General features: G+C 46.0%; 1 protein-coding gene across 1 annotated transcript in view; it reads left to right on the top strand.

Annotated features, from left to right (window-relative positions):
• The first annotated feature begins 510 nt into the window (after window positions 1-510).
• MYO5C (myosin VC) overlaps window positions 511-16,090 on the top strand; it is a 214,649-nt gene continuing 199,069 nt past the window's right edge. Inside the window, exon 1 of the mRNA XM_077472579.1 lies at window positions 511-731. Within this exon, the coding sequence (XP_077328705.1) occupies window positions 705-731 (27 nt within the window). The 5' untranslated portion in view covers window positions 511-704. The remainder of the gene's footprint in view (window positions 732-16,090) is intronic.

The following is a 16,090-nucleotide window of genomic DNA, read 5'->3' as shown; positions in this document are numbered from 1 at the left end:
AATTCTAGTCCAGGGTCCCTAGACCTCCAGATAATATGAAGGGTTTCCCTGGAGCAGACAAATTCTAGTCCAGGGTCCATGGACCTCCAGATAATGTGAAGGGTTTCCTTAGAACAGACATATTCTAGTCCAGGATCCAAGGACCTCAGATTATATGAAGGGTTTCCCTGGAGCAGACAAGTTCTAGTCCAGGGTCCATGGACCTCCAGATAATATGAAGGGTTTCCCTGGAGCAGACAAGTTCTAGTCCAGGGTCCATGGACCTCCAGATAATGTGAAGGGTTTCCTTAGAGCAGACAAATTCTAGTACAGGTTCCATGGACCTCAGATTATATGAAGGGTTCCCCTGGAGCAGAAAAGTTCTAGTCCAGGGTCCATGGACCTCCAGACCATATGAAGGTTTCCTCTGGAGTAGACAAGTTCTAGTCCAGGTCCCATGATGGACCTCCATCCGTCCTGTAGGAGTTCTCTAACAGTCACACCCCGCTCACTGTACAGTCATCCCACAGGGCGCGCCCACCTGCTCAGCTCCCGGGACAGGTGCAGCGCGGGCACGTCTCTCCGCTGCAGGCAATGCGGACATGAACGCGCACCGAGCACCCCATGGGCAACCCGTGAATGTGTGACCGATCGCTGCGGAGGATTAACCCAGAACAAGACGTGGGGCAGAGCAGATCGGGCGGACCGTCCACCCTGCGGACACCATGGCTCTGGCCGAGCTCTACACTCAGGTATGGTCTCCTCTCCCTGGTGGTCGGACCGCGGGGGGGACTGAGAAGCGGCTGCTGTGTAATCACCGAGCGGTGACGTCATAGGGGAACCAGCGATCCCCGCACTGTGCTGTCATCACCGATCATTCATTCCCCGGGATGATTGGAAACAATGTAACAGAGCGGAGGACTTCCTGTAAAGTACTGAGTACAATAGAGGCAGCCATAGGCGATCCTTCCTATTGTGTGCACTAAACTTTGTATCCATATGGTGTGTCCACTCTGTACATGGATCCCCGTAGAACATCTTGTGTTAAAACTTTAGTAAAGTCTTTTTTTTTTTCTACATGGGTCCCCAGTGATGTCATAATGGGCCCCCAGTGATGTCATAATGGGCCCCAGCACTGCGCTGTCACCCACCCCACAGGTCCTCAGTGCTTCCATCTTCACCCCATCTTCCTTCCATATTCTGGCTGCTTGAATCCCCAAATTATGATGACGACGACAACCCCCCCCCCCCCCCCATGCGTTCTTTAGTCACAGTACCACGGCATGCAATGGGTGCCGGAAATGTACGCTGAGCCACGCATGCACAGCTCAGTGTACATTGCAGCTGATTTCATATGTTTTCCCACTGACAAAGAAATGATCAGTCTATTATTCTAATGGTATAATGGTTTATTTAAACAGTAAGAGACAGAATAACAACAAAAATATCCGGAAAAACGCATTTCAAAAAAGTTATAAATTGATTTGCATTTTAATGAGTGAAATAAGTATTTGACCCCTTCGCAAAACATGGCTTAGTACTTGATGGCAAAACCCTTGTTGGCAATCACAGAGGTCAGACGTTTCTTGCAGTTGGCCACCAGGTTTGCACACATCTCAGGAGGGATTTTGTCCCACTCCTCTTTGCAGATCCTCTCCAAGTCATTAACAGTGATGGACGAACTTCCGACGGGACGTTTCACGAACGCAATCCGCGAACGTGCCCAAATGTTCGGTTCCCGGCAGACCCCATTGACTTTAATGGCAGGTGAACCTTAAAAACCTCCGGGTCATATTTTCAGCCAAAAAATACTTACCTAGTTGTGCACACATAGTCCCACAACATGGACACTGACATAACAAAAGTATTAAGTGAATCTGGGATCAACAACAACAAGCATTCTTTTTTTATCTGTGAAATTTTGACAATTCAGGAGCGCATGAAGGCCATAGAGGAGAGGCAAGGTCAGGCCAGGCTATGAAGGGGGGTGCAGGAGATGATCAGTGCCACAGTCAGGGCAGCGCAGCCCTGTGCCAGTGTCCCAGTGTGCCAACCTGTGCTTGAGCCCCTGACCCCTCCCTTTGCCCGGCCCTTACCTCCACCTATGCAGGGCTCCACTGTGGTGGTCCGGAGGTGCCAGTCCAGTGCTGATCCTCAGCCATGGTGCTGGCACTGCCTGCTGATTGGCTTCTCTGCTGCTATCTCCCTCACTGACACCAGCACTGAGATAGAACACTGACACCAGCACCGCGATAGAGACTGAGCACTGACACCAGCACCGTGATAGAGAGCACTGACACCAGCACCGTGATAGAGAGCACTGACACCAGCACCGTGATAGAGAGCTCTGACACCAGCACTGTGATAGAGAGCTCTGACACCAGCACCGTGATAGAGAGCACTGACACCAGCACCGAGATAGAGACCACTGACACCACACCAGCACCGAGATAGAGAGCACTAACAACAGCACCGAGATAGAGAGCACTGACACCAGCACCGAGATAGAGAGCACTGACACCAGCACCGTGATAGAGAGCACTGACACCAGCACCGTGATAGAGAGCACTGACACCAGCACCGTGATAGAGAGCACTGACACCAGCACCGTGATAGAGAGCACTGACACCAGCACTGAGATAGAGAGCACTTCTGCAATTTCCCACTTTGGCTCAATCCTGTTGCTCCTGCCCTACCCCTACCACCCCTGCGGAAGGGCCTGCCTCTTCCTCTGCCTGTCATTTTTTAAATTACCCTGTGACAAAAGTCTCTAGAGAAGTGCAGTATATGTGGAAGAAGGTATATTACACCCCGCTTCAATCTGTCGTTTTGGGGGGCCACTGGTCTATCACACCAGTTATAATACTTTTTTCTAATTGTGTTTGTCACTCTTTGTAGTATCACTGCAGAACCACTCAGCAGTCACAATGCTGCACAGTGGAAATGCACTATACTATGCTTTCTATATTTGAAAGTATTTTATATGTGTATTACACCCCTATATACTGCACACCAAATAGTACACCTATACCAGTCCTTAAACGGATGTTTGTGGACCTAATAGTAGCTAGCTAGTGAATTACAGACTGTCCCTGCTCCAAACAGCAAACTCTATCCCCACACTGAGAAAAGACAGCTGCAGAATCGGTCAGCACTGCAGTGCACTATAATATGCTTTCTATATTTGAAAGAAAGTATATTATAAGTGTATTACAACCCTATATACTGTACACCTATACCAGTCCTTAAAAGGAATTTTGTGGACCTAATAGTAATAGCTAGTGATTACAGACAGACTGTCCCTGCTCCAAACAGCGTCTTTTCCCTACACTGAGAACAGACAGCTGCACTGCAGTGCACTATAATATGCTTTCTGTGTTTGAAAGAAAGTATATTATACGTGTATTACAACCCTATATACTGTACACCTATACCAGTCCTTAAAATGACTTTTGTGGACCTAATAGTAATAGCTAGTGATTACAGACTGACTGTCCCTGCTCCACACAGTGTCCTTTCCCTACACTGACAAAAGACAGAATGTAAAATGGCCGCCAGATCAGGTCTATTTATAAGGTAGGGGGTATGCCCATGTGCTGAAATGTCTCAATTGGCAGTTCTGTACCCCATGATGGATGTGTTATGGGTCAAAGTTCTTCACAATGTAAACTAATATGTCCGCCGCGAACAGCACCAGAAGTCCGCCGGTTTGGCGAATCGCGCAAAGTTCACTGCGAACCGACCGCCGGGCGAACCGCAAGGCCATCTCTAGTCATTAAGGTTTCAAGGCTCGAACCTTCATCTGCCTCCACATACTTTCTATTGTATTAAGGTCTGTAGACTGGCTAGGCCACTCCAGGACCTTAATGCGCTTCTTCTTAAGACACTCCTTTTTTTCCTTGGCCCTGTGTTTTGGGTCATTGTCATGCTGGCATACCCATCAATGGCCCATTTTCAATGCCCTGGCTGAGGAAAGGAGGTTCTTAACCAAGATTTGAAGGTACATGGCCCAGTCCATCATCCCTTTGATGCAATGAAGTTGTCCTGTCCCCGTAGCAGAAAAACATCCCCAAAGCATAATGTTTCCACCTCCATGTTTGACAGTGAGGACGGTGTTCTTGGGGTCATAGGCAGCATTCCTCCTGCTCCAAACACTGAGTTGAGTTGATGCCAAAGAGCTTGATTTTGGCCTCATCCGACCACAACACTTTCACCCAGTTCTCCTCTGAATCATTCAGATTTTCATTAGCAAACTTCAGACGGGCCTGTACATTTGCTTTAATTGCGGGAGCTGCAGGATTTCAGTCCTTCACGGCATAGCATGGTCCCAGCTGCCTTGAGATCATTGACAAAATTCATCCATGTAGTTCTGGGCTGATTCCTCACCTTTCTCATGATCATTGAAACTCCACAAGGTGAGATCTTGCATGGGGCCCCAGACTGAGGGAGATTTACAGTTATTTTGTGTTTCTTCCATTTGCAAATAATAGTACCAACTGTTGTCACCCTCTCACCAAGCTGCTTGGCGATGGTCTTGTAACCCCTTCCAGCCTTGTATAGGTCTATTATCTTGTCTCTGACATCCTTGGGCAGCTCTTTGGTCTTGGCCATGGTGGAGACATTGGAATCTGATTGATTGCTTCTGTGGACAGGGGTCTTTTATACAGGTAACAAGCTGAGATTAGGAGCACTCCCTTTAAGAGCCAAAAAATTAGCTGATTAATAGGGGATCAAATACTTATTTCACTCATTAAAATGCAAATCCATTTATAACTTTTTTGAAATGTGTTTTCCTGGATATTTTTGTTATTCTGTCTCTCGCTGTTAAAATAAACCTACCATTAAAATTATAGGCTGATCATTTCTTTGTCAGTGGGCAAGCGTACAAAATCAGCAGGGGATCAAATACTTTTTTCCCTCACTGTATGGCAGAGCAAATTAAAAGAGTCTGTTCAGTCATAAAATAAAAAAACGTGCCTGTCCACAAGTTTTTAAAAAGTGGGGTTAAAGCGGGAGTCCGCTGGGACTCCGCGTTTTTTTTTCTTTTTTAAAAGCCAGCAGCTACAAATACTGCAGCTGCTGACTTTTAAAATAGTGACACTTACCTGTCCAGCGCGCCCGCGATGTCGGCACCCGAAGCCGATCTCTCGATCGTCTCTCGGGTGCTGCCGCCGCCATCTTGGGTATGGGAATCAGGAAGTGGAGCCTTTCGGCTTCATTTCCCGGTTCCCTACTGCGCATGCGCGAGTCGCGCTGCGCAATAAGGATGGACCCGCTGCCTCTGGGATCTGTGTGTTTCCCAGCAGGCAGCGGGAGGACTTTCGGAAAGGGGCGTAATCTACGCCCCTTTCCGCAGAGAGCTATCCCGGAAGTGGGTGCAGATACCTGTACTGTACAGGTACCTGCACCCCCCTCCCTCCTGAAAGGTGCCAATTGTGGCGCCGAAGGGGGGGAGGGTTCCGATGAGCGGAAGGTCCACTTTAGGGTGGACCTCCGCTTTAAAGTCATATTAAACCCAACCGCAAACATTTATTATATTGCCACTTACCAACTCTTAGATATGATGGCTGCATTCGTTTTCTTTTTTTGGGCTTTCTTTTTTCTATTTTCATCTGGTGATCCAGCCAACAAGTCTGATGTTTTTTTCAAAAACACAAGCTCTCCAGCAGAATGAGCTTTTTACATGGGTGAGACAAACCACTTAAACTGACAAGTTCTAGTCCAGGTCCCAAACCTCCAGATTACATGAAGGGTTCCCCTAGAGTAGACAAGTTATAGTTAAGGTCCCATGGACCTCCAGATTATATGAAGAGTTCCCCTGGGGTAGTGAAATTCTAGTCCAGGTCCTGTGGACCTCCTGATTATATGAATGTTTCCTCTGGAGTAGACAAGTTCTATTCCAGGTCCCATAGCCCTCCAGATTGTATGAAGAGTTCCCCTGGGATAGACATGTTCTAATCCAGGTCCTAATATCAGTTTACATGGATGAGAAAAACCACTTAACCCTGGCAGGGGTGCTTAAAATTAGGGATGCACCGATGCCAGTTTTTTAATACAGGTACAGGTACCGATACTTTTTCTCAAGTACTTGCCAATATCAATTACCAATCCCTATATTGTCCTTGGATAGCCCTAGTTCACACCAGTGTGGCCAGATCAGTGCAATTTGGACGTCCGATTTCATTGCAGCTTGCGTCTTCATTTATTGGAGGTCTATACAAGTAACAATGAAATCGCATTAAAAAAGTAGTGCAGGAACCTTTTTTAAAGTTGATGCGACTTCAGTGGCAATGATTTGAACTATTCCATTGCCGGCAATGCGATGCGACGTGTCATTCGATTTTGAAGGGCCAAATTGCATGACAAATCGCACACTTGAAGGTATCAGTTTTAGTATTGAAGCATTTGCAGGAGTACACTTGTAGTGCTTAGAATCGGCACCAGTGCAACCCTACTTAAAATGGTCAGCCTTTTTTATTCAGGTATAATCTTCATTCCAAAAGGAACAAAAACTGTTTGCTGTAACTGATTATAAAGTGTGAGCTGGAATTTGGCTTTGGTTTGTAAGTGTATCTAAATCTGCTAATACATTTAAAACTCCCCCCACCTCAGAATGTCAAGGCTGTTGTATGCTGTGCCTCCTGTGCTCTTTCATTCAGAATGGGTACCCAATAATAAAGGAGGTGTGTTACTGGCCAGATCATCAGATAGAAACAGAGGGAAAAATGCCAATGAAAAGAAAACCAATGCAGCCACCACATCTAATGATCGGCAAGCTGCAATATTTGACATTTTTGGTTTTTGGGTTTATTACCACCTTGATATCGCTTTAAAGTCTTTTTTTTTTTTAAGCAGGGTAGCGACCCCTGTCGGGTTTTCATTGCTGTAGAAATGAACCCATACATGGATTCTATATGATTCCCCCTCATATTCTATATCACAGTGTAAGTTCACACTGACAGCGGGAATGAAATGCTGCGAGTTCAGCTGAACTCGCATGATTTCATTCCTGCATGTCAGTCCCAACTTTGGGGTCGATTTCAGAGAAATCCGTGCGGGTTCCTGCACACATGTCTATGGAAATCGCACCCGAAGTCGCCAAAAGTAATAAAAACTACTTTTGGGAATCGGTGCGGTGCCGCAAATTTATTGGCGGCAGTTGCAGCTGATTTGGCATGCGATTTGACATGTCAAATCATATGCCAAATCGCTCCAATGTGAACCAGGGCTAAGCCTAGGTTTCCACTATTGCGACCTGAAAGTTGTGTGATTTTTGCCACAATTTTGATGTAACTTGAAGCAATGCCTGTGCATTCTGGAGGTCTATGGACCTCAAGTCACATCAAAGTGGAACCAAAATAGTACAGGGACTACTTTGAAGTCGCTGCGACTTGAAGTCACACAAATATGAACAGTACTCATTGGAAATCATGGCGTACGACTTGTCATGCAACTTTGCAGTCCCAAGTCGCATGACAGGTCGCATTAATGGAAACGGAGCCTAACATGGTCACTCAAATTTTTGTTTATTAATAATTATCAGATCCATAAACTGGTGTTAGTGGTAATCTCTCAGTACAGCAATTTTTTTGGAAGGTTCAGGCATCTGTAGGACATCCTAGACTCATCAAGGGAATAGCAATTGGTTGTTCTATCATTATTATTGGCCCACTGCTGTGGCTGCATATTGTTCCTTAGGCCGCGTACACACGGGCGGATTGTCTGCCCAACTAAGTTCGTCAGACAATCCGACAGACAGTCCGTCCAAATTTTGAATGAACGGACTTGACCACACACGATGAACAGACAGTCCGCTGAAAGCTTGCGCGATGACGTGTACAGCACGTACGACGGGACTAGAAAAACGACGTCCAATACACTGCAATGCAACCTTCGGCCGTGTAAATCCTTTCTGAGCATGCGCCATACTTAGTCCGTCCAACTTGCCTACACACGAGCGGACTGTCCGCTGAAACCAAGTTTGGACGGACAAAACCAAGTTTGGACGGACAAAATTACGGAAATTCCGAAAGACTAAGTCCGTCAGATTGTCCGCTGAAAAAGTCAGCTGAAGCCCACACACGAGCGGATTGTCCGCTGAAACACGGTTCAGCGGGCTAAGTTGGGCAGACAATCCGCCCGTGTGTACGCGGCCTTAGACCTGACACTGGAATGTAGCCAAAGCTGCATGGAGGATCACCGGATCTGGAGGTTTATCACATGAGCTTTAAAAATGTGGAATTGTTCAAGGAGGAAAGTGAGAGATACATTTTGCTTTTTAAGATTTTTCAAATTTTGGCCATAGTGACATACTATCTCTTTTTTTTTTAACCACTTACGCTCCAGAAGGTTTTACCCCCTTCATGACCAGGCCATTTTTTGTGATACAGCACTGTGTTACTTTAACTAACAATTGCGCGGTCATGTGACAATGTACCCCAACAAAAATTAAATGTCCTTTTTTTCCCACGGATAGAGCTTTCTTTTGGTGGTATTTGATCATTTTAAATTTTTTTTCCTCAATTTAGGCCAATTTATATTCTGCCACCATTTTTGGTAAAATTGATTGGTTTGCGCAAAAGTTACGGCATCTAAAACTATGGTTACATAGTTACATAGTAGGTGAAGTTGAAAAAAAGACACAAGTCCATCAAGTCCAACCTATGTGTGTGATTATATGTCAGTATTACATTGTATATCCCTGTATGTGGTGGTCGTTCAGGTGCTTATCTAATAGTTTCTTGAAACTATCGATGCTCCCTGTTGAGACCACCACCTGTGGAAGGGAATTCCACATAATTGCCGCTCTTGGGCCCCTTCCACACTGGGGTGGGAGCGGCGTCGGCGGTAAAATGTTTTAGCGGTGGTATTCTGTCGCTAGCGGGGATGTTTTACCCCCCCCGCTAGCTGCCGTGAAAGGGTTAAAACCACCGCAAAGCGCTGCTGCAGCAGCGTTTTGACGGCAGTCCAGCCGCGCTGTCCCCTTGATTTCAATGGACAGGACACACCGCTTCTTCACCACTCCAAAGGTGCTGCTAGCAGGACTTTTTTTTACCATCCTGCTAGCGCACTGCTCCAGTGTGAAAGCCCTCACTGGAGACACAGCAGCGGTTGTTTCAGGTTACTTTGCAGGCGCTATTTTTACCGCAATAGCGCCTGCAGAATGACCCAGTGTGAAAGGGGTCTTACAGTAAAGAACCCTCTACCTAGTTTAAGGTTAAACCTCTGTTCTTCTAATTTTCATGAGTGGCCACGAGTCTTGTTAAACTCCCCTCCGCGAAAAAGTTTTATCCCTATGGTATATTTTTATTTATTCATTTTTATATTTTGAATTTTCACTAGTAATGGTGGCGATCAGCAACAAATCAGACACCTTACTGAGACTTTTGACACTTTTGGGGGACCAGTGACACTAACACAGTGATCAGTGCTAAAAAAATATGCACTGTCACTGTACTAATGACACTGGCAGGGAAGGGGTTATCATCGGGGGCAATCAAAATGTTAAATGTGTTCCCTATAAGTAATTGCTAGCTGTGGGGAGGTGCTTTGACTGGGGGACTGTAACGATCCGTATTCACAGAATGGCGATCTACCTTGTTTACATAGGCAGACTGCTGTTCTGTCTTTCTCCTGAATCTCTCCAATCACCGCGGGAGTTGGTCACCGGCAGCGCACACGCGCACCCTAGAACTGTCAGATTACTTACCAGGTATGTGATCGGGCGCAGAGCGGTCGCCCTGCCGCAGTAAATATATGGTGGGCGGTTGCTAAGCAGTCAATCTATCTTTTTTATTGGGTTTTCAAGTGTATACAAAGGCTGAGTGTCCAAGCCCACATGGGGTAGGGTACCCAGCAAAAAACATAACACACAAAACAGACAAAACAAACCCTCGGTGGTACGTGGCTCATGCAGACAAGTTAGATATGAGAACACAAAAAAAGGGCCCATATTATAGATATATTGAGGTCCTTCACATGGGGTATAATATTTGACTAGGAAGGAAGAACATACATGACCAAACAGCTCAACAATAAATGATCAAGTCCTGCTAGCTATGAGGCAAGGCAGCTGTAGAGGCCTCCTTAAGCCAACAGGCCCATCCCTTAGGACAATATACCAAGGTCCCCGAAACCAACTTATGTCACATCGGGATGAGCTTGTGTTAGTTCTGAACCAGATTCAGATCCAAACCTGGAGATCAGCTATCATTCCTGGTCCAATGAGCGGTGGGCAGGGAATTCCCCACTCAGCAGCTGTTGTACACAGACAGGCAAGGAAGGCAAGCACAGTTGCATGTGTTCTAGAGTCTCAACTGGTAAGCCCTGAGCGGTTGAGCTGTAGATGGAGTGCTCATTGGCTTAAAGCGGTTCTTCACCCTAAAGGGGAAGTTCCGCTAATCTGATCCCTCCCCCCTCCGGTGCCACAATCGGCACCTTTCAGGGGGGAGGGGGTGCAGTTACCTGGATAATCCAGGTATCTGCACCCACTTCCGGCCAGACCGCCGCAGACCCCCGCAGACGCCCCCCCCCCCCGTTGTGTTCTGGGAAACACACAGTTCCCAGAGACACAGCGGGGGACCATAAGAGACGCGCAGCGCGACATGCGCATGCGCAGTAGGGAACCGGGCAGTGAAGCTGTAATGCTTCACTTCCCGATTCCCTGGCGATCGCTCGTCATCTGCCACCGACATCGCTGGACCCTGGGACAGGTAAGTGTGATTTTATTAAAAGTCAGCAGCTGCAATATTAGTAGCTGCTGGCTTTTAATATATATATTTTTTTATTTTAGGTGCAGAACCGCTTTAAGGCTCGGTTCACACTAGTACGACCCCATTGTCATGCAACTTCCAGTGCAACTATGCATTGTGACTTGCTTGTGACTTTCATGCGACATTGGAGTTCATGGGACTCAAAATTCACATCATCAAAGTAGTGCAGGGACTTTTTTGGAAGATGATGTGCCCCGCCAGAACTAGACCGGTCCACACAGCCTCTCCCCCCCACATTTCAGCAATCTTGGATCCTGACATCAAGACCAAGAAGTCCGGTTCAGGTTCTGTAGCCCTGCACTGGACGTGATGATGCAGAGGGACAGTCCACTGCTAAAGTGTGTGGGGGGGGGGGGGTGCTATCTGCCGGGGAGCAGAGGATTAGGTAAATAAAATGGTTCCTCCTGTTCCCTAGACAAAATGAGCTATGAACTCTTGCAGCCCCACTGCAAGGGATCATTCAAATTTTTCCTGCAGTTGGGCTTCAAGGTTGGTGACAAACAGTGAGGCTGAAATAAGATTTGATTGTACCAGAGCTATAGAACCAATGACTAAAAGAAGAGGAGCAACCAAAAAAAGTTGACTGACAGACTGGTAGCAGAGTAGAAAAAATAATGGGATTGGAGTATTAAAGTACATGCATAGCCAAAAACGTTTTTTTTTTAAGCGACATTAAATCATTTAAAAAAAATTGATTAACAAACATGTTATTCTTACCTGCTCTGTGCAATGGTTTTGCACAGAGCAGCCCCAATCCTCCTTTTCTGGGGTTCCCCCCCTAAGTTCCAGGCTCCTCCTCGGCGAAAGCCCCTTGTAAAGTGGCACCCGTGTATGCTCACTCACGAGCTGGCCAGTCTGCGTCTATTGACACAGACCGGGCAACTCGGCCCTGCCGTCCCCTGCTTCCTTGTCACAGCATTTGATTGACAGCAGCGGGAGCCAATGGCGCCGTTGTTGTGTCTCAGCCAATTAGGAGGGAGAGTCCCGGACAGCCAAGGCACTTGTGCACATTGCTGGATAGAGATGGGGCTCAGGTAAGTATTAGGGGGGCTGCTTCACAAGCAAGATTTTTTATCTTAATGCATGGACTGCATTAAGATAAAAAAACCTTCTGCCTTTACAAACACTATAAGAGAGTAAATCTCCCAAAGTGATGGGAATTCCCCCTGTAAACAGTTGTTTTCTCAATGAAAATAATCAGCAGGTCAAACAGAAGGGTAAATTTCCCCAGTGGGGACACTGGTAGCAATAAAAACTTGCAAACAACCCCATGTGCTGAAGATAGCTGCTTTGGCAATGGCGGACTTTTGATCTTCAGCAGCTTCAGCAGATCTTGCAGCCTTACGGACTGGGAGAAGTCCAAAAGGAACACTAAAACGGTAAGAACAGAGGGCGCACCAGCCTTGCGCATTACCTTTATAAATATTTTAACCACTTCAGCCCCGGACCAATAAACACCCTAAGGACCAGAGGTCTTCTTACAATTTCGCACTGCACTGCTTTAACTGGTAATTGCGCGGTCATGCAATGTTGTACCCAAACGAAATTTGCGTCCTTTTCTTCCCACAAATAGAGCTTTCTTTTGATGGTATTTGATTGCCTCTGCGATTTTTATTTTTTGCGATATGAATGGAAAAAGACCGAAAATTTTGAGAAAAAATTATATTTTCTACTTTTTGTTATAAGAAAAATCGAATAAACTCAATTTTAGTCATACATTTAGGGCAAAATTTATTCAGCCACATGTCTTTAGTAAAAAAAATGTCAATAAGTGTATATTTATTGGTTTGCGCAAAAGTTATAGCGTCTACAAACTAGAGTACATTTTCTGGAATTTACACAGCTTTTAATTTATGACTGCCTATCTCATTTCTTGAGGTCCTAAAATGGCAGGGCAGTACAAACCCCCCCCCCCAAATGACCCCATTTTGGAAAGTAGACACCCCAAGGAAGTTGTGGAGAGGCATGTTGAGCCCATTGAATATTTTCTTATATAAAAGTTTACAAAAAGTTGTCACTAAATGATATATTGCTCACGCATGCCATAGTTATATGTGGAATTGCACCCCAAAATATATTCTGCTGCTTCTACTGAGTACGGGGATACCACATATGTGGGACTTTTTGGGAGTCTAGCCATGTACGGCACCCCGAAATCCAATCACTGCCTTCAGGATTTCTAATGCCCCGTACACACGAGAGGGATTAAGTCTGACAGACCTCCAAAGGAGTTCCGCCGGAGTTTCGACGGAGTTCTGGCGGACTTTTCGACCGAACGGACTTGACCACACACCATCACACCAAACTCCGACGGAGTCGAACGTGATGACGTACGACTGGATTCGACGTAGGAAGTTCATAGACAGTAGCCAATAGCTGCCCTAGCGTCGGTTTTAGTCCGTCGGAGTAGCACACACACGAGCGAATTTTTCGAAGGGGACCGGGTCCGGCGGAGTTCCGTCTGGAAAATTTGAAGCATGCTTCATTTCTAAAGTCCGTCAGACTTTTGCGAAGCTAAAGTCCGTTGCAGCCCACACACGATCGGATAGTCTGACGGACTTAGTCCGTCGGAGTTTGGATGTCGAAAAGTCCGCTCGTGTGTACGGGGCATTAGGGTGCAAATTTTTGATTTCACTCCTCACTACCTATCACAGTTTCGAAGGCCATAAAATGCCAAAGTAGCACAAAACCCCCCCAAATGCCCCCATTTTGGAAAGTAGACACTCCAAGCTATTTACTGAGAGGCATGTTGAGTCCATGAAATATTTTATATTTTGCCACAAGTTGCAGGAATTTTACAATTTTTTTTTTTTTTTGCACAAAGTTGTCACTAAATGATATATTGCTCACACATGCTATGGGCATAAGTCAAATTACACCCCAAAATAAATTCTGCTGCTTCTACCGAGTACGGGGATACCACATGTGGGGGACTTTTTGGGAGCCTAGCCACGTACGGGACCCCGAAAGCCAAGCACTGCCTTCCGGATTTAAATATAAAACGCTACCAAAAAAAACTGTTAGCGATCGCAGGGATCAGGCCTGACTCTGCGAACGCTGCAGTTATGTATTTGGTGTTTTGTAAGTGACAGTGATCGATCGATACTGCACTTGGGTGGGCTGGGCGGAGGGGCAAAACGCAGGTGCCAGCAGGTATCTGGGCTGATCCCGCTAACAATGCGTTTTTTTGGAACCCTAAACTACTGGGGATGCTAGTATAGATCTGATCAGATCAGATATTGATCTGTTCAGATTCTATACCACTACGGGAGGTTTATGCTTTGCGTGCGGTACTGGCACTAACCTTGCGCTGCCTGGGGCGACGCAGACCCTGACCCTAAAACCTAATTGATATCACCCGCCGGGTGATCAGGGGGTTAAACCTTTATTGGGTAATAAATGGTGGGTGCCCTGATGCTATAAAAAGCAAACTAACCAGAGTCACCCGTAACACTTATACGGTGATCACTGGTGAAAGGGTTAACTAGGGGCAATCAGGGGGTTCAAATTTTTATTAGGTAGTATATGGGGGTCCCTGGCGCTATATAAAAACCTGACGGGGAACCTAAATAACTAACTAGCTAACCAGCGTCACCAGTGACACTTATACTGTGATCGCTGGTGAAAGGGTTAACTAGGGGCAATCAGGGGGTTAAAACCATTATTGGGTAGTATATGGGGGTACCTAGCGCTATAAAAACCTGGCGGTGAACCTAAAAAAATAACTAGCTACCTAGCGACACTAGTGACACTAATGCAGCGATCAGAAAAATGATCGCTTAGTGACACTGGCAAAAGGGGGTGAAAGGGTTAACTAGGGGCAATCAGGGGGTTAAAACCATTATTGGATAGTATATCGGGGTACCTAGCGCTATAAAAACCTGGCGGTGAACCTAAAAAAATAACTAGCTACCTAGCGGCACTAGTGACACTAATGTAGCGATCAGAAAAACGATCGCTTAGTGACACTGGCAAAAGGGGGTGAAAGGGTTAACTAGGGGCAATCAGGGGGTTAAAACCATTATTGGGTAGTATATCGGGGTACCTAGCACTATAAAAACCTGGCGGTGAACCTAAAAAAATAACTAGCTACCTAGCGACATCAGTGACAGTGTACCTATGTGTACCTATGTGTTAGAGTAGTGTTTTGGTGCACTTACTTTCTGTCTTCTCCTCGTAGTCCGGTCAAAAAGACCGCCCCGAGGAGAATGATATCACTTCCTTCTTCCTGTGTATACAATACACAGTGGGAGGAAGCTTCTCATTGGCCAGGAGCGATCGAGAGGGGGTGGCCAGAAACCAACGGCCATCCCCTCATCACGGATCGCTCCTGCAGCGAACCGGACCGCCGTATCCAGCGGGAGGTGGTCCGAACGGACCCCCCACCCGCTGGAAGGCAGGCACGTACATGTACGTGCTTGTGCCTGCCTGTGCCATTGTAATGACGTACATTGGCAATACGGCGTTCCTTAAGTGGTTAATGAAGAAATAAAAACAGTAATACTGTATACTCACAAACAGCATGGAATATAAAACTCATAAAAATGTCCAATCCACAGTGTCCTACATCGCCTGGTCCACTGCCCCAATCCCGACATAGCCATTTGAAGCATCTTCCCCATGTTGGGATTGGGACAGTGAACCAGGCAATGTGGGACACTATGGATTGGACATTTTTATGAGTTTTATATTCCATGCTCTTCGCGAGTATACTACTGTTTTTATGTCTCCATTAAAATATTTATAATGGTAATGCGCAAGGCTGGTGCGCCCTCTGTTCTTGTTGTTTTAGCATTAAAAACTTCTCAGAGAATATAAGCTTTCCCCACTCTATCCAAATCTAAAAAGACAAAAATTTTGCCTAGGTCAAATCCCGCATACTCTAATGCCTTATACACATAGTCGGACTTTCCGACGGAAAATGTGCGATCGGATCTTGTTGTCAGAAAATCTGATCGTGTGTGGGCTCCATCTGACTTTTTGCGACGGAAGTTCTGAGACACAAAGTTTGAGAGCAGGATCTAATATTTTCCGACAACAAAATCCGATTGTTTAAATTCCGATCTTGTGTAGACAATTCCGACGGACAAAGTGCCACGAATGCTCAGAATAAATTACAAGACAAAAGCCATTGGCTACTGCCATCTTTATAGTCTCATTGTAGGTGTTCTACATCACCTCGTTCTGAACGATCAGATTTTCTGACAACTTTGTGCGACCGTGTGTATGCAAGAGAAGTTTGGGCATTATACTTATCCAGTTTAATGCCCATCAGTATCTGAGGACTTATAGTGAGTGACCCAGGGAGTCCATATTTTATGAAATGTATGCATGGAGTT

The sequence above is a fragment of the Lithobates pipiens genome, unplaced genomic scaffold, assembly GCF_037356315.1.
Source record: "Lithobates pipiens isolate NorthernLeopardFrog02 unplaced genomic scaffold, aLitPip1_a1.2 Scaffold_8, whole genome shotgun sequence".
Taxonomy (NCBI): domain Eukaryota; kingdom Metazoa; phylum Chordata; class Amphibia; order Anura; family Ranidae; genus Lithobates; species Lithobates pipiens.
This window is presented reverse-complemented; position numbering and strand designations above follow the sequence as displayed.